Source organism: Perissodus microlepis, chromosome 4 (genome assembly GCF_051167445.1).
Source record: "Perissodus microlepis isolate ML-2025 ecotype Zambia chromosome 4, ASM5116744v1, whole genome shotgun sequence".
Classification (NCBI taxonomy): Eukaryota; Metazoa; Chordata; class Actinopteri; order Cichliformes; family Cichlidae; genus Perissodus; species Perissodus microlepis.
This window is the reverse complement of record NC_140464.1, coordinates 24338892-24357480: the sequence shown is the minus strand read 5'-3', so window position 1 is coordinate 24357480 and position 18589 is coordinate 24338892. Positions and strand designations below refer to the sequence as shown.

The 18589-nt window shown below is 41.6% G+C and overlaps 4 protein-coding genes across 7 annotated transcripts in view; 2 read left to right on the top strand and 2 right to left on the bottom strand.

Moving 5' to 3' along the window:
* wbp2nl (WBP2 N-terminal like) lies at positions 1 to 4222 on the top strand. The gene is made up of 8 exons (XM_084926646.1): positions 1 to 168; positions 691 to 799; positions 918 to 1056; positions 1232 to 1324; positions 1564 to 1764; positions 2209 to 2325; positions 2796 to 2872; positions 2968 to 4222. Exons 1-8 carry the CDS (start codon positions 110 to 112, stop codon positions 3022 to 3024), a joined length of 852 nt encoding a protein of 283 aa, XP_084782772.1. The 5' UTR covers positions 1 to 109; the 3' UTR covers positions 3025 to 4222.
* A 1020-nt stretch (positions 4223 to 5242) lies between these two features.
* LOC146389015 (heme-binding protein 1-like) lies at positions 5243 to 12717 on the bottom strand. The gene is made up of 4 exons (XM_084926647.1): positions 12277 to 12717; positions 9311 to 9449; positions 7414 to 7594; positions 5243 to 7318 (listed from the first exon to the last, which is right to left on the bottom strand). Exons 1-4 carry the CDS (start codon positions 12352 to 12354, stop codon positions 7144 to 7146), a joined length of 573 nt encoding a protein of 190 aa, XP_084782773.1. The 5' UTR covers positions 12355 to 12717; the 3' UTR covers positions 5243 to 7143.
* Positions 12718 to 14582: 1865 nt separating this feature from the next.
* Positions 14583 to 16257, bottom strand: fmc1 (formation of mitochondrial complex V assembly factor 1). Its single transcript, XM_084926644.1, has 2 exons — positions 16066 to 16257; positions 14583 to 15077 (listed from the first exon to the last, which is right to left on the bottom strand). The coding sequence occupies exons 1-2, from the start codon at positions 16234 to 16236 to the stop codon at positions 14874 to 14876; spliced, it is 375 nt and encodes a 124-aa protein (XP_084782770.1). The 5' UTR covers positions 16237 to 16257; the 3' UTR covers positions 14583 to 14873.
* Positions 16258 to 17411: 1154 nt separating this feature from the next.
* Positions 17412 to 18589, top strand: part of grin2ba (glutamate receptor, ionotropic, N-methyl D-aspartate 2B, genome duplicate a) — a 141668-nt gene continuing 140490 nt past the window's right edge. Inside the window, exon 1 of one of the 4 annotated variants that reach the window (XM_084926642.1) lies at positions 17412 to 17775. The gene's annotated coding sequence lies outside the window, so the exon portion shown is untranslated. Of the gene's footprint in view, positions 18387 to 18589 lie in introns of all 4 variants that reach the window. The other 3 variants (XM_084926640.1, XM_084926639.1, XM_084926643.1) reach the window with 3 other exon arrangements.

The following is an 18589-nucleotide window of genomic DNA, read 5'->3' as shown; positions in this document are numbered from 1 at the left end:
GGCGTGGTGACGTAAGGCTCGTGACGTTTCTGGGTGATTCCCGTCAGGCTGATAGACTGGCTTTAGCATTAAGCATAGGCAACAGGAGAGCTTAGGACGGCTCGTAAACATGGCTTTGAATCGAAATCATACGCATAACGGCAACGTGTTGATAAACAACGGAGAGAGGTGAGGGTATTACCTAGTGTCAGGGTGTTTAATTGTATTAACTAGGTAACTGTCGCTTCTGTTTTCGGCTTGTTTACCTTTTACTTTCCAATGCGTAGTCAACTCAATGCTATCCAACTGCTAGCCTCCAGCTAGCTGGCCTAGGTAATGTTAGCATTAGCTGTTTTATTGTTTACTGTATCTTTCAGGGCGTTGTGTATGTTGTGTGTTCTTTTAACTGCGAGACATTTAATGGCCCTACTTTAAAATCGTTGCATAATGTGGTTTAAGCAAGATGGCTCTGAGGTGCGTTAGCGGACTATCCAAACAGGAAGTTTTGGCAGCATTTTTTGTCAGGATGTTGAAATCTTGTAAAACACAAATGTCTTCCCATTGCATGTTCTGTAAAGCAATTATTTTCTAGCTGCTGCGAAATACAATTTCTACATGTTAGCATACTTTTTTTTTTTTTTTTTTTTTTAGCTCCTTAGCTTAGTTACTGTAAGCAGTGACCTAATTTTCATCTGCCTCATCTTTATCCAGTGTTTTAAGGGAGTGCAAGAATGTGGAGCTGTCATTCAGTGATGTCACCTGCAAGACAGATCTGCTGAAGGGGACCAAGAAGGGCACGGTGTACCTTACACCATACAGGGTACTACCCAAATGATCAATAAACAAAAGATTCCTGTGATGTTTACGGCTGCTTTTCATGTGCTCATGTATCCTTATGTAACTCATCTTTTTGCCTCATCTCTTGTTCACCGGCTCAGTTGGTGTTTGTATCCAGTAACACCAAGGACTGCCTGGGTTCAGCCATGTTCCCCTATTACCTGATGAAGGGCTGCAGCATTGAGCAGCCAGTCTTTGCAGCCAACTACATTAAAGGGACAGTGTCTGCTGAGCCCGGTGGTAGGAAGCCTTTTGCTTTTACACTTAGTCACTATCATTTGATTGTCTGTCTCTAAAACAATCTCATATGAACCCATATTAGTGAAAACTGTGGTGTATTAGTTTCAGAACTTTACTTTGCTTAAAAAGGGCAGCTTTCTGTATTTGCTCTAAAGGGAATTGACCTTTTAATCAGGTGGCTGGGAGGGTCAGGCGCATTTCAAGATGTCATTCCCCAGTGGAGGAGCCATAGAGTTGGGACAGCACCTCTTCAAACTGGCCACAAATGGTTCGTATGCCATTTTAATTCAGTACCTTTTCTTTATAACCAGGAAACACGTTTTAAGGTAGCTAAACCCTTTACCAAAGTAGCAGTCCTACTATATTAAAAACATGGTACAGTTGCAGTAAAAAAACCAAAAACTTTAAAGATTAAACGCTTTATAGAAACAAAGGACATTACGATACAGATAACTCGGTGTCTTCTGGAGTCTTTGGAAAGTCACTTTTATTCTTTCTGTGCTCCAGCTTCTCGTGGCGCTCCGGTGCAGAATGGAGCTGCTGCCTACGGTTACCCTTCACCTGGTATGATGAATGGCTATGGCCCACCTCCACCTGCTCCTCAGGGCTATCCCTACCCACCACCTCCCCAGCAGAATGGCTTCTACCAGGGGCCTCCCCCTGCTGCTGGCAACATGCCCTACTCTTATCCACCACCTGCTGCTGCAGGTACACAGTCTCGCTGTCTGTAGGTCTATTTTTAAATGTCTGATTCAACTGAAGACCAGCGGCAACATAAGTAGGGATTTTTATTATTTAATTTATAGTGAGTGCAGTTGTAACTCCAGGTTCTGCATTTTATTTTGTAGATTTCTTTCACTTTCTTTTTTCCTTTCTTCCTCATAATCAATAAAAGTGCTTATAGTTTGTAGCCTTGTTTCCTTGCATTTGTATGTAAGCACACTTTTTTTTTTGCCTCTTTGCACATAAGTTAAAAATGTGCACCCTCGAGGCGCAAATCATGCTGTCCCTCTCTCTCTCTGTCAGTGTCCTGTTTTTTTCCTTTATCTTTTTTGCTGTGTAAATAATTGTACAAACAGGCTGCAACCCCCTGTGACCTTCAAACTGCATCTTTAAAAAAGAAAAAAATTCTGTTGGCCATCTGTGTTCCAGGAATGTACCCATCTGGTTTTGACTACATGGCCCCTCCTCCCCCGTACCCTGGGCCACCACAAAACTGGGCTGCACCCTCTCAGAACTGGACAGCACCACCACCACAACCACCTCCAGGTCTGTTTCTCTCACTCTCCTTTTTTCACTCACTCCCTATTTTTTTTTTTCTTCCTCTGTGCCACTGCACTTGTCAGATCGGATCTGTCTGCCTCAACATGAATCACTTCAAAGCACGCCATTAAAAAAAAAAAAAGAAAAAAGGGGGGTGCTGATGTCTCCTTCTCTACAGATAAAAATGTCAAGGAATAAAACAGTCTTCTCGCCCTCATGTTGTTTTTCTAGCAACTTTGGGGATTTTCGGTTAAAAACAGCGTCACCTTCTGCGCACCAGTCTGTGCTTCATCACCTCGTGCCAATAGATTTTTCTAGGTTTGAGGATCTTAGAAGTTTTCAGTTGCTCTTCATCTGACTAATAAAGCTTTCTCCTGTGCATCTTTTCTCATTACAGTGTTAGGAACTGTTCTAGAGTATGTTCTGCGGTCATTACTCAGTCTTCATCTCCCTGTTTTTTGCCATTTTATGCACAGGTAACGCCAAGGCGGCTGAAGCAGCAGGCAGCGCATATTACAATCCCAGCAATCCACACAATGTCTACATGCCCATGGTAAGCTGCTTTGGATGTCTTTACCTCAGCAACATGTGACTTCTTCTTTAATGGCATTTTAATCATATTAAACCATCTTCTGGGTTTGCGTGCAGGAGCGACCTCCACCGTACGCACCTTCTTCAAACTTCCCTGAAAAGAAAAACAACTGAAACGTGGGCAACGTCACTTCCAAGACACTCCTCTCTCACATCCTCTGTATCCTAAATAAATTCTAAAGTGAGGTTTTTCTTTTTTCTTTTTGTAGACTGCAATAAGGTAATGCAATTAATATAGGGGGTTAAAAAGATGTCAATTAAAATTTCCCAATGAGAGATTGTTTTTTTTTATTTTTTTGGGAAGGACTATAAATGGAACAGCTAATGACGTTTTAGTGTTTTCCATATTACATCAAGTCATTTAAATGGTGGACAACTTGTAAAGCAACAGTTGGGATTCATTTTTTTCTGTCTGATTCTTCAGCACCTACGCAGGGACTCGTGCAGTGTCCCAGCTGGAAGGGGGGGGAAGGATTTGGAGAATGTATTTTTAAAGACAGATTTGTTACCAAAACATTTTGTAGCAGTTTATTGATTGCAGTTCATGTAATTATTAATAATATCAGCTTCTACTAAGAACAGTTATGTATGATTGCAAGTGCATTGTGTTTCCCCATTATAGCTTCGTAGTCATTTCCCACATAAAAAAACCAGAACTGTGTTCATTAATGTTCAGCGACATAATAACTAACTGATTCTCATACTATGGCTCGCACAGACACGCAGACTGGTGACCAGTATGATCCTGTACTCAGTCTAAGTAACTTCATTCATGGTATGACCTTAAACTCCCAGTTCTAATTGAGTATCTTTACAGGGTGGTTATCAAAAAGAGTTGCGTAATGTTCAAAAAGCTGTTCAGAAAGATTTCTTATGAAATGAGTCTGTGTATGTGCAATATTTCAGCCTTGCATAACGGCGTTACAGGTCACCTGCGGGGTTATCTGAATGACCTTGTGCTGTACTCTGAGCTTCTGTTGTGTTGCTGTATGCAGAGCCAAGCTGAAACCAGAGCTCTTCTCCTTCAGTAATTAACCTAGTGTGAGGTTACAGGTTACACTGATTTATTAAGGCTCACCAGTATTTTTCCTGCAGGTGAAGCTTCTGAGTGCAGACTGTTATCCCTGATTCTGCTCGGTGTGCATCATTTAGCACCCGTTTGAAGGTCTTTTTGCGCATAGTTGTGGTGGTTAGAGGGTTTTTTCTTCTTCTTTTAGATAGATTTAATCAAATACCTGTATATTAACATCTCTTTTCTTATTCTTTTTGCTGAATTTGTCAAAAATCTAATAAATGTCAATTATTAAATTTCCCCCGTTTTTGTCTTCAGTCATTTTTAAACCGTCAGTTATTTATGCCATGTTTATGTCATAGGTCTTAAATCAAATAGAGCCTCAGACAAACAAAAAGAAATTTTACAGAGTATCATTTTTTATTTAACATACAGTTAAGCCAGAATGCAGAAGCAGTATGTAAAAACCTGCGTGTGAACACACCTTACTGCTTCCATTTAATAGCTATAGTGCCGCTAATCAACTGGATTTGATTAACTTATAATCAGCAAGTTTGCATTTGATAACCCAAACGCAGCATATTAGCAAAAACACCTCATACCAACCGTCAAACATGGTGGTGGAGGTGCCATGGTTTGGGCTTGTTTTACGGCCACAGACCTGGGCACCTTACAGTCACTGAGTCAACCACCAACTCTGTAGTCTAAGGAGCTTGGAAAGCAAAGCGTCTGGACTTCTTTGAGTTGCTTGAAGACGTTTCACCTCTCATCCGAGAAGCTTCTTCAGGTCCTTTGTCCCTCTTTGGGGGGACACTCCCACTGGGTTTAAATCTGGGACTCTCCACCATTGACCCTTAGAACTGAAGAAGCTTCTCGGATGAGAGGTGAAACGTCTTCAAGCAACTCAAAGAAGTCCAGACGCTTTGCTTTCCAAGCTCCTTAGACTACGATGACCTGGATGACTGAGAACCTTCACAGACACACCAACTCTGTAAAGTATCCTAAAGTCAATTGTGACTCCGTCTGTCCGACAGCTAAAGCTTGGCCCAAACCAGGTCATTCAACAGAGTGATGATCCCAAGCACATCAGCAAATCTACAACAGAACGGCTGAAAAGAAAAGCAGTGGCCGAGTCAAGGCTAGCCTTTATTGAAATGCTGTGTTGGGACCTCAGTTGTGCATAAAGAAATGCCCAACAAGCAACATAGTGATGTGAGACTGATGAAGTCGCACAGCGTTGCTGGTCTTCTTAGGAAGTTGTTCACACACCCTTTGACTCTTACAAATAATGGAATGATGGACAATAAGAATAATCCACACTCTAATTAAATAATATATTTATTATATTAATAAACACTGTCAAATCTGAACAATATGGTCAGTTTTATCACAGAATCACACTGTACACATAACACAGTTTAAATATCTTAATAAGTAATGATTGCATTATCATGCACTGCAATAAAACAACATATTTACTACACACAAATGCTTTCAGGACCAATGCATAATCACAGTTTAGGTCGACACCAGTGGCTATGTATCTAGGTTTCACTCACAGAGACTGATTATAAACATTAATTCTACTTTATGGCTCAACTCCTGTTTTTTCCAATCCCTTACTCAGGAAAAGGATGTGTGGTTTTTACTACCATGTACGTTAAATAATGCTATACATTTCTTTGTAGTCATTGCTAACGTGTGGAGCATGTGTACTCATGGAGACGGGAGCGCTACTGAGACTTTATATACCTTCAAGGACAAACACGGAAATCCAAAAGGAAACGACGAGACTGATTTGTTTGGATTTAGATTTGATCATCCAGTCTTATGCCTATAAAAAATCCCAGTAACTTTCCAATTTATTTAACAGTAATTTCTTTTAGAGCTACACTCACTGCTACGCCCGACTACCAGCTTAGATTTCCTTTTGCGCTCAACTGATTAAACAAGGCGCTGGAAACGTTCCTCTGAGATTTTGGTCCATAATGACACGACAGCATCACACAGCTGCTGCAGATTTGCTGGCCTGACATCCATGATGTGAATCTTTTGTTCTATCTCATCCCAAAGACTGTTGGATTGACATCTGATGATGGTGGAGGCCAATGGGGATGCACAATTCGTACTAAGGTTGCTCCCATGTGATTGGCTGATTAGATATTTGCACCAGCAATCTGTTGAACAGATCTGATAAAGTGGACAGTGAGTTTACCCTCCCCATCTTGGAGAAAATGTTTGGTGATCATTAGGAAATTTTTGTAAAGAAAAACACTTCGGTTTTATGTTTTCTGTCTATTTTCAATGTGCTTAATGATTTTTAATGCAATATCTGTGTAGAGACACAGAGGCCCATTTTCAGCAGCCATCGCTTTAAAAGATAAATTCATTATCAGAACTCCTCTTTGATTAGAGAATCGATGAAGATCAATAAAGTTGTTTTGGATTCATCTGTTTGTTTGTTTGTTTTTTTGTTTTTTTTAAAAATCACTTAATGAAACTGTCCAGCTGAGGACTTTGGAGGCATCTGTTTGTCAGACTGCAGGCACCGCGGGCCTCTTTCTCAGCTGTTTACCAGAGCCTTCCACTTCTCTTACTGCTCCAGTTAAAACCACATTGCTCTGTTCTGTTAAGGAAGTAGCACACACCTTTTTATGCAATCTTTTGTTTTGTTGGTTTCCTGCTTAAAGAACCTTTTTTAAAAAAAAACGAGCACTCAAATGCTGTTAAATCTTGAATCAGCACTTGCAATTGAGCTGTGAAACAAAACGAGTTTTTCCTGATTATCACTTAAAGAACAAAATGTGCTAATGGATGGTTGCTGAACACTGACCACCATAGGTCTAGATAGATGTTCCACTGAAAGGTTGGGCACCGCTGATATAGAACATTTTTGTTTTCTTGCATGGCGCCTTAGATGAATCCAAATCAACCCCAAACATCTGAGCAGCAGTGTGGATGCTGTTTGAACTCATGGAATTTATTTTATATTAAATTGCTGAACATACTTAGCAGAACTCCAAATAGTTGTTCTGAAGCGTTCGGTCACTTTAGGCCAATTTCATGACTTTAAATTAGAGAAAATGTCATGAAATGAGAAAAAATTACTACTCCACTGAATCCCAAGTTGTCCCTTTTTGTAAACACCCAAACTCAGTTTTAGGGTTACATGACTGTAAGTGAGGAAAATGAATACAGAATTTAGCACGAGATCTGACCGTCTATGGCTCCTCCTGTAGGAACCAAACCTCATTTCTGCGTCCGTAAGGCCTGAGCGGGTCATAGCTACAGCAGAAGTACTGCTTGCGCTGAAAGGGGGCCGTCTCGCCCAGGGTACGTGTCAAACGCAGGGCCTCTGCTCTGTACTCACTCTCCCCTGCGAAGCCTCCAAACTGCCTGCAAATTGAAAAAGATTTCAAAGCATTTTCTGTATACACACATCAAATAGTAATAGTAATAATAGTAATAGAACCACTTTAAATGACACATACAGAGCGTAGACGGTCATGCCGGGCCTCTCTTCAATCCTGATGGCACTGTCGGTGGGAGTGGGGGGTTCTTGCTGGTAGCTGGAGGGAATGCGGATGGCCACCACCAAGCGGCGAGAGAAAACCCCATCGTTTCGCGGGTACACTGTCATTATGATGGGAGCTGCTGTACCCATGGCCTCACCTTATGATTTAAAGTGTGAGACGGAAAGGGAATTTCAAAAACAGGAGGAACATGGAAGAGACAGCAGAGAAACTCTCTCCCTGCAGCGGCATTACCCAAATCTAAAGGGCAGGAAATGTGCACTTTTTTGTGGACTATGTAACAAAATTATGCAAATGCAACACTGATAGCAACAACAGAGACGCTGCAAAGCAGCACATGTAAATCATACCTCCAACAGTGAAATAAATGCCTATTTCACACTGCACTTCTATTTACCTTAACTACAGCAGGGAACCAGAGAACATCTGTATCTGTGAGTCACCTAAAGTCAACTCAGTTAAATTCTATGTAAAAATATTCTGTTTATTTAAGATAAGTTTGGCCCTAAAGTTTGAGCCATGTGTTGATTCCATTATGCTCATTTGTATTGCTTTAGGGTGCTTCAAAGTGCCAACTTTCTTCTGCTGGATGCTTCCAAAGAATCCCGAATTGAAATCAACTGCAGAATTTAACAACAGCAATGATAGTGGTAGAAGTATAATTTCCTGTAAAACAAACATATTTTGAGGCAAAGCTGGCACACTTTTTAGATTTTACTTGTAATTCTATTCATGGATTTTTCTTTAAATATTTCAGTGATCATTAAAATTAAAGTTACTGTTGATAATGTTTGAAAGTAACTGCCAAAACAACTGCCTTTTTGATAAAGGTTATAGTTGGAGGTGGATCGGGTGGTCCTGAACCATGAGTTATTCTACTATAGGCTAAGGCTGCTGGAGAACTTCCCATGATGCACTGAGATCTTCTTTTCACTTCTAATGCCTTTACCACTACTGCATGTCATTAACTTCTTGTCTCTTCAAGCTCTCATTTATCTCTTCTCTTTCCTCTCACCCCCAGCTGCTTCCCTTCCCTCACTCTGGTTCTGTTGGTGTTCTCTTCCTGTTAAATCAGGGTTTTTCCTTCCCACTGTTGCCAAATGCTTGTGTCTGATTTCTGTTATTTTCTCAACTCTTTTTCAACTCTTTCATGGTATGCATTTTTAATTTCTCTTTGCTATTTGGGCTGATTGGGACCTAATCAATGTAAAAACAAAGAATTACCTGATTTATTTTTTACTTGATTTTTGTTTCTGAGAAAAATGAAATCCACATATGAGGACATCCGTAATATGATGCCCTCGTAAGTGGATACCAGGCTCTTGTAGAGCAAAATTGAGTATTTTGGTCTAGACAACCCAAAAAGTGATGTCCACATATGTGGACGCCAGGTCCTAGGAGGTTAACATTGTAAGGGTTTTACCTTGCAATGTTAGGCCCATTGAGGGGAGCTGAATTATACTATATAAATAAAATTTAGTTGGCTCAAACTTGCTTCTGGAGATGCACAGATCTTAAAACAGAAAAAAGTATGATTAATCATATTTTTAGACAACTGAAAAAAAAGCAGATTTTTAAAATATTTTTATTCTTTCATAAATTCCAGGTTTGACCACCAACTCAACAAAAAATCATCATGGTCTGTCGCTTATGAAAACTACAACTTGGCAGCAGTTATTAGTCCAGTGAATTTGTGCTTCATGGCTGTTATTTATTGGCACTAAATATGTTTTGGAAGGTGACAGCAAAGCTGAAAGAAAGTATCTGAAGGTCTTGTTGGCTCAAACTTAATTTGGTATTCTCAGCGAACGTCACACGTGATCCACCTGAAGGATTTATTCTCCACTTGGTTTACCTTGTTCATTGCTTCCACCAATATACATGAGCAGCTTCCTCATTAGCTCTCCTGTTACTTGGTCGAAGGTTCGCCCCTCAGAGGAAACAGCAGCAAACTTAGCAGCATCATACCGTCGCACCTCAAAGCTGACTCCATCCTAGGGAAGAAAAAGGAAATCGGAGGACGTCTTAAGGCATCGGCAGGCCAGTCACTGCTGCACGAATGCAGACCTCCTGTTCTGTACACACACACACACACACAAACACCACTGTTCTCATCCTGGGGATGGGAGCAGCAGAGGTCAAGCCCAGATATGATTCACCTCTGACACACTGATGCTGACAATCTGCTTCTAAGGACAGAAGCCCTGAACTAGCGAGATTTACACACAGAGAGTTCAGTGTCTGTGTGTGTGTGAGACCAAAGTGGGCACATACAGATGAAACATATTTATACTGATTTGATTTAATTTCTTCTTCTGCTCTGCAGAGCTCCGTCGGCTTACATAGAATAATGGGGAAGAGACGCACGGTCTTACATAACAGAGCACATGCGAAAAGAAAACACACACACACACACACACACTGCGCGCTCTCTGTTACAGCGTTAATATGATGCAACAGTTTTACATTAAATATGATTAAGTGGGGTTAATGTGGAGCACGGTCACTCAGCCATGCTGCGGAGCAGGAATTTGGATGGGTTTTGATGGAGTGATGCAGGTTTCAAAAGCAGCTTTTCACTCACTGACACGGCCACACTGTGCACATGCTTCTGCGTTTGTAAGATTAGGTTCGTGCACTGAAATTTAACTGCATTATATCGTTGTCATCCACTTCTTTTGAATAATATGCAGTGACTTCAACCTGCTGGCCTCTGTGAAATATGTCGTTTATTTTGCAGATAAGGTGTTTATCTCAACGTGATAACAGCGACAAAGAAAAGCAACAATGGAAACAGGCTCGGGGCACAGTTTCCACTGCACAGTCTCAGTCCTATGTGGGCTTCTTGAGCATGTTTTCACTACCCTGGAGGGACATTCAAATCTAAAAATATCATGCAAATATCTTCATCTTTCAAATTGAATTAGTGATTCTTTGTCTACTATCAAATCCCCAGATGCTAAAAAACATTTCCTTTTGCTATACCTTTGTAACCAACACCTTTTCATCCTCATAATCTTATTTAAAACCCACAGAGGACCTGAAATCCTCTGGAGTGGCCTTATGAGGACCCTATAGCCATATTTATTCCTCTACACATGCAAGATAACGCTGAGTTACTGTGAAACTTTAACTTGTGACGAGTACCCGGGCTCCTGCATAGTAATTACAGGGTTTTTTGCCCTGTATAGCTTGTCAGTGGGACCGCCATTAATGTTGCATATGGGTGACACACAAAGAAAGCAGAGCCTGACTTCAGTTAAGTAGTGCAATTAATTTGTCTGTCATGCATCTCTTTTTGTGTGCATGTGTGTTTACCAGCTGTCTGATGCCAGCTTATACAGTGATAATTATTCAGCGCCTGAACCGAGCACACTGAAGTTGTTATCAGCACTGACTGCTAAAGTGCCCGTCAGTTCATCTTATTTTGAAACAATACTCTATGTTCTGCTGTGTGTGTGCACACGCTTGTCTGTATTCTGTGTCAGAATTAATTAAGCGTGTTGGGTGTCAGAGTCACACAGGTGCTCCACAGATCATGTGACAAGCTCTGATTTCAGCACCTGCTTTTTAAACATCAATCAAGTACAGAGATTTGATGAGCCTCCAGATTGTTTTCTAAGTGTAGTGATACACTGAACATTGGACAGTTAATACAAATGATCACTCACTAGCAGGAATCCTGTATTTCTGACAGGTCTCCATTAAAATAAGGTTGTAATTCAAGATTAAAAATTAGTGGAAGTGCTTCCAATCTTAAAAAAAAAAAAAACCTGTTATGCTGGCTTCAACTGTCTGTTTTTGAGTTTCTGATTCTGACAACAGATGTAAAGTATGCTGTCAGAACAGATCTGACTCTGCTTGTGTCCGTTTGGGTCATTTAATTCCCTGCCTGTCTGGTCAGTTGGGCTGGAAATCCTGTTTGTCCGCCTGCCTTTGTCTTTCTCCCAAAAGTTAACTGCTATTTAGGAGATAAACACACAAAGATACTTTTAAAACATACGCGTCAAGACCAATAGTAGATGACTGCATGCACATTTATAGCGGTGGGCACACAGAGCCTGAGAGAATAACCTTGAAACACCCGCGAGGCCTTAGTTATTAACACATCAGTGAGTTTGCGGTTATTTTTCCACGGTGTGGTTACAGTAAACATAAGAAAAACAAACACATTATGCATGGTGGAGCTGAGTCTTTGTTACTCTCCTCAGCAGGGATGGCTGGTGTATCAGAGCACCTACAATCCGTATCAGAGTTCATACAGGTCTGATCAGCATCCTCTTCCACCCCAGCGACAGTTACTGTGTCTTTACACACACACACACACGCGCGCGCGCGCTCATCCAGAGCCATAATGGAAAGAAACAGTGAGCCACACCGAACATGAACCCTCAGTCTTTCCGATTTTAGTCCCCTGTGAATGTTCTTGTTTTAAGATTATGCGTCACCATCTTCAATTATTTCTGCCTTGTTGGTTGGAGGAGAACCTGGGGCTGGTTTACACTTTACCCCCCACGCTGTGGATCAGCATGCATCCTCATAGGTCACTGTCAGGCTGTTTGTCCTGCAGCAGCAGGCTAATCACCGTGGTAATTTTAAACGAAAGTCTAATAACACGACCTGCACAGAATTAAGGAAAAGGTGAAATATTCATGGAACCAGAGGGGGGGAACTCGCACTTTTATAATCTGACAGAATCGCTGTGCGTAATCGTAACTGCACACGCGCGTAAAGCCAAGGATAAAGACTCAGAAGAAGGAAATCGCAGGAGCAAAGCATGTGAGAACGAGAAAGCTTTGTCTGAGCACACACACTGCTTACCTTCGTCTCGCTGCTGAGCAGCTTATATTCCGTCTCCTCGGTGTTTCCGAAGAGTGAATTCTTAAACATGCCAAACATGTCGCTTCGGCCAAGTCACCTGTCCTCTCTCCGCTCCTTTAGTTCTATTTCTCCTCCCTCTCGCCTTTCTGTTTGTTGCAAACAGCTTGCTCTCTAGTATGGCAGTTTTTTTAAATGTCGTCCCCCAACTCCTGGAAAAATCTTGAACTGCAAGAGGTAACTCACAGCAATATCCAGATGCTCCTCTCCTCCAGCGAAGAGCGCGCACTACGCTCCAGCGAGCACAGACTCACAAATGACTCTTTCTTTCTTTTTTCGGAGGCAGAAGTTGGAGATGCTTCCTCCTTTTCCAAACCAAGGAATGATTAAAAAAATAAAAAATCATCCTCCGCTCTGAGTAGTTGACTGTCCCCGCCCTCTTCTCTCTCTCTCTCTCACAGGTTTTCCTCTTACAAGCTTGACGCTCACTTGTATCACCGCCAGCTTTCATTTACCATCGTTAACTTCATTTAATTGGAGAATCAATTTATCAACATGTCACGAATTTTCTACCACTTATTACTCCACGAACTACCAGGTTGCCCCCGCATACATACAATCATGCATTTAATTGCATAACCGTGAGATGCTGAATTATTATTAACGCCACCTCCTCAAACTCTCACCACGGAAAAGCAGATGACCTGCAGTGCCAGGGTCTCCCTCATTCTGTCTGTTCCAGGACGCCTGAAACTGTGGGGTGCTTTCTGTGCAGTATAATTTTTGACACAAGCCTTTGGTTTGTCAGTACGCATTGGACCTTGATTGCTGGGCTGTGCGCGTGGGTTAGTTCGGGGCAGCACATGAGTGCACGTCTTACTCTGTGTGTCAACTGAGTTTGAGCTTTGCTTTAGGGTTTGTCTATTTAAATTCAGACTGAAGGCAATGTTAGTCACGACTGGAGAGTAAGGGAAACAGGGAGGATAGGATTTATGAAAAAGTGGAATGGATAAAACTAGCCAGAAAAACGATGTACAGTATGAGGGAACTGTTGACAGAGGGGCAAAGATCCGATGTCACCCGGTTTGCGGACCTAAATTAATGGGAGAGTCCATGGGATGTCTTGTGTAGGCCTATTTAACTCATTATTCTCTTTCTGACAGTTTCAAAGAGCTCTTAATTTAACCTGAAGGTCAACCTGCTTATTTTCAGCTCCACGTTTTTATTCTGGGACTCCAAACAGTAGCTTAGTATGATGCACAGTTCATATCATTATCTTATACTAGGCCTCGGTCAATGCCCTCAGTAAAAAACATTTGGCTCATAGATATTACTGACTTTAATATTAGAACATTGAGTACCTTGCAGGGCCAAATTTCAGTTTAGTTTTTGTGTAATTTGGCATACGCCAGCTTTGTCACTGAGTAAGCCTGGAGAACTACTTAAAAAATGACAAGAAAACTGCAAGAGTGTTCATACTGTCTTGAAGAATAAAGGTCATACCAGATATTTTTGTTGTATATACTGTATTTCTATGTGTTTGCACTTGCTTCAATAAATTACTACTCCCATTTCCCTAGAAAAATAAAGGGTGACTAAAGACTTTTGCACTGTTGCATGCACTCCCACCACCTTTGATTGAAATGAGGGCTCAGCCATCTTCACCATGCTTACATGCACTGATATGCTGCCATGTGACAGCCTGATTAGATATTTGCATTAACATCCAGTTCAACAAGTGTACCTAATGAAGTGTCCATTAGTGCCCATATGAGAAAAAAATAAGGAAAAGCGTTATAGGGGCACTTTCATTGGCTATAAGGCAGTGATTAGGAGTTTTGAGCCTCTTAAAGATTTTTTTTTAAATCCGCAACATTCAGGATTCACTGCACACCTTGAAACCACCTAAGGCTGAGCCATTGTTTCAAAAAGAGGGGGGAGGTTAGTTACTGGTTAAAAAAAAAAAGTACACAATATGCACTCAGATTAAAAAAAAAACAAAAAAAAAAACTACACATTTATGTTACTTGTAAAATAACACATAGTGAGTAAAATAAGTCTTAGAAAAGTCTGTCCACTGTAAGCTTCATCAGCGTGCCATATTTTACAGTGTGTGCTAAATATCCTAGCTGATCAGCTTCTGATGAAGTGTATTTACCGGCTCCTTAAGTACATGAAATCAAAATAAAGGACTTATTTAACTAACAGTTTAAATAACACAACGTCATTGATGATGTTTTATATTGTATAAACATCCTTCCAGAAAAGGTGTCAAAATGATTCCTGTTTTAATAGAAATAACTCAAAAATAAAAATGTACTTACATTTATTTTTAATCATTGCATTTAAACACATACACAGAGCTGTGGATTAGTAGTGGGGGGGATATATTAATCTGAGATTTTAACCGCAGCTTACATTTTCACAGTACACTGATTTTTTCCACCTTTTGAACACAGGTAAAATAATCTCTCAGACAGCTCACATAACATAACATAACTCTCAACCTGTCAAAGAGTTTGATTTACATGAGCTCGACTGTCCAGATGAGTCAAACACACACGACTCTTAAGATTTTAAAGACCGTTTGTCCAGTGTCCTCACTTCTCCCAGCCTTTGCCTCCTGGCTGGGTGGGCAACCTGAGCCCCACGAGACTAGCCACCTCTTCTGGGCTGCGCTCTCCCTTGCCATGGTAAAGATTGTGCAGGACCAGGTGGTTTCTAGTGGAAGCTAGTAAACACAGGTATGTGTGTGAGGCATGGTGCGCTTCCTGCTTGGCACGACAGTACCTTTCTCCAGTCACCTGTGAAAGGTTGAATATAAAAGAAACAAATGGATGATAAACAATAACATAATAAGAGTCTGAGACAGAAACTGTGCGTCTAGTGTTGTTTACAAAAAAAAAAGTCACCATAAAGAAAATACAGATGGATAAAGTAGAAGGTACCCTGGAATCAGCATAGAAAATAGCCGCTTTATGATAAACAGGTATGCTTTCATCAGTCTGTGTGTGTGTCCCACCCCCTTTCAGGATTTCTAACAGCTGCATGGACAATATGCATTTAGTTTAGTCCCCACAGACCAGCAGCTATACATTATAAAGCCTTGGGATGCCTTTATAGGACGATAAATGCGAAACGACATACAAGCGTTCCTCCCAGCTGTTTTGCTTCAGTGACTGCAGATTCAACCCCCAAGTTAAGCCACACTCTCCCAACCATTAATAATACACAGTGTATGCCTGTACGGCTAAATATAGATAGAGAATCGCTTAGATGGAGATAACGTCGTCTGGACTGACTGCTTTAATGAAGCGAGTAGTTTCAGCAGCTTTGGTTCCAATTAACTTAAATGCAAAAGTATATGAATATCAGTAGATATACAATTGGTTTAAAAAAATCCCCACAAATATATTTAACTTGGAGTTTTCCATGGAGTGAAAAACACTAACAATTTGAATCAACGACGATTTTGATGATTTTAAACGCGACACCTTAGGCTAATTAGCTGCTAGCTAACGTTTGCGTGCCCTTCTGCTTCAGTCACCTTGCTTACAGCTTTTAAGCACGTGTCAAGTAGACAACAACCACTTTTCAGTGTCATGTTAGGCAACAGGTCTGTTAGCACTGCTGTAAACTGCTTAAATATGTCCTCTTAACGCCAATAAAACGAAACAGAACGTTTTCATTCAATAGTTATCGGGCCAGCCAACGACTGCCATGCGAGCCCAGTGCAGCAGTAGTTAGCAACTGAGCTAACATTAGGCTTTGCGCACTTACTGGTATGCTTACCTTATTCTTGCGAAACTGGTCCATAACATAGTTGTAAGCTAGTGACTTTTTGTAACTCGGTCCCTGAATTGCACGCAGTTCTTTCAGGATTCCACGACACACTCGCAGCGGCGATGACAGCGCTGCCATCTTTGACCTGTGTTGTGATTGTAGCGGAGTGGAGCCAGGCATGCTAAATCACACACCGCACAGTCGATCTGTTACATATCGACCACAAGGCGGCGATATAGTTACACCTAAGTCCTCCTAAGTTGACTGCGTGATCGTTTCCTCCTTGCCACTGGTTGTTACCCTGCAACAGCTTAAGGTAACTTGGACTGAATTTAAAACACGCACGTTGGTAATGTCGCCTTGCTATGAGAAAATACATATGTAGGTATGCAGAGACGAGCTTATGTCCGGTGTTTTCTTTATGAACCTTGGAGGATAAATACAACTTTAGCTCTTTATTGTCACACTGTGTACAATAGTATAACGAAATTGTCCCACATCGGTGCTTAAAGAAAAAGCAAGCATCAATCATAATAAATAACAGAAATGAGATATACAGCATATGCACAGATAAAAAAAAAAAGAGACCAGGTCAGGTATCTGCATTGGTTAGGGCTATTGCTCTGTTGTATATAGTGAAAACATAGAGTTCACTGTGTTTTATTGTATTTCCACAGATACATGAAACTCTGTAAATGGTCATCACAGATCTGATCTTGACATGTCCATCTAAGTCTGGCCTATTGACAGAAAAACCTCTGCCACATTTTGAACCTGTTTCACATGCATTCCACCTCCAGCTTCATTGCAAGGTAATTATTCACCTATAATTTGGTAATATGGACCAGAAGGCTTTTGATGTTTTTGTCCACCATCGGTTTATAACGGTGCTTCATCACGCAGGAATCCTTTCAGAGAAAAACAAATTTGAACTGTAAGACTGAGCACTGAACTGTTCTGTAAGTGGATTACAGTAATGCCGTGCCGTTGGGAGGCACGCTGCAAAACTGAGGCAGAGAACGTGTCTTCACAGGTTCTGACATCAAAGGTTTGGGTGACCTGAAGTCAGGTCACGGGTGCTGCACGTTCCCATGGCGCTCCCAGTTTACTTGCTCGTGTATTGATGATTGACTCTAGGGGGAGCCAGTCTCTTATCAGTTTCACACACCAGTTTGGTTCCTCGACATTTGTTGGAAGGCACCCCCTCTCCTCCTCCTCCACCTCCTCATGTCTCTCTCTCTCTCTCCCCCCCCCCTTCTCTCACTCTCACACTCTTTCAATGAATACTAATGCAGTGAGTGGGCCCACCTCCCATCCTCCCATCTTTTTCGCAGGAATGGGCGGGAGAGGGGAGACAGAGCAATTCCAGTTCAGTATTCTTCCTCATGAGGTAGGCAGTGCTTGACTAGCAGCAACCCCAATGCCTTTTTTTTCCTCCCGCTGAGCAATATTGGTGATACTGTGCGTTGCCACTGCAACAATGTCTAACCTGTGTGAGTGGCGTGTGATTTCTGTCCAGAGTTGAGAGAAAGAAGGACGTCTGTGCCTGCTGCTTTTTTTCTTTTTCTATTACCCCCTCCTTTTTTTTGTCATCTGGATGGGAAGTCTTTTTTGGGAGGAGAGAAAGAAGAAAGCAGAAGGCAGCCGGGGAAGGGGAACAACTGGCAACAGCCAATCCCCCCTTCCACACACAGACTGGAGACAACGGAGGCCACTGGAGTATTTGCTTTTATCTTTCGTTTTTTGTTCTTTTTTTTCCTCATCGCGCTGCTGGGAGGTGCTTTGCCTTTCCATTTGCTCGCTCTCTCGGTCCTCTGTCTTCTTATCTATTTCGCCATTTACCTGGTCAACAATTTCTTCTGTTTATGAGCGAGACAAGGAGGGAGAGAGAGGCAGAGGGACAGAGAAAAAGAGGACGGGGATTTTTTTTTTTTGGCCCCTTTTATCCTCTTTTTTTCCCCCCTCCTCCCCTTCATTCATTCTTTCCTGCTTTCCTCTCCATTCGTATCACTTCCAGCCTTTCTATCCCTGTGCAGCCCACGCTCTCTCCTTCCTCCACCTCCCCCCTTTTTCCTCCTCCCCCCAACCCCACCACTCCAGTCACTCTCCACCCGTAACTTTGGCTACTTTTTGACTCCACCTGTTCTTTTTTTAAATTTTTTTATTTCTTCGCTTTAAACAGCTCCAGTAGAGTCATTTTAATTGGCTTGCTTGTATTTTCTATTTATGCCTTTTTCACTTTTGTACCTTTTTCCTATTTTCCCCCCTTCTCTTTTTTCCTCCCACCATCCTATGCATCTTTTTTGGCCGATTCTTAATTCTAACCATAGGTAGGTCTACTTAGTGTTTAGTGTCTGTCTCAAAGTCTTTTGTTCCTTTTTTCCTTCCGTGTGTGCGAGGTGTTTTGTGTATGGGTGCACACCTGACATGCACACACATGCACGCACGTACACACACACGCTCGCTGGCCTCCGATCTAGCTTGGGCACGGCTCCCCTCCCATCCAGCTCTCAGCTGATTCTTGCCTCATGCC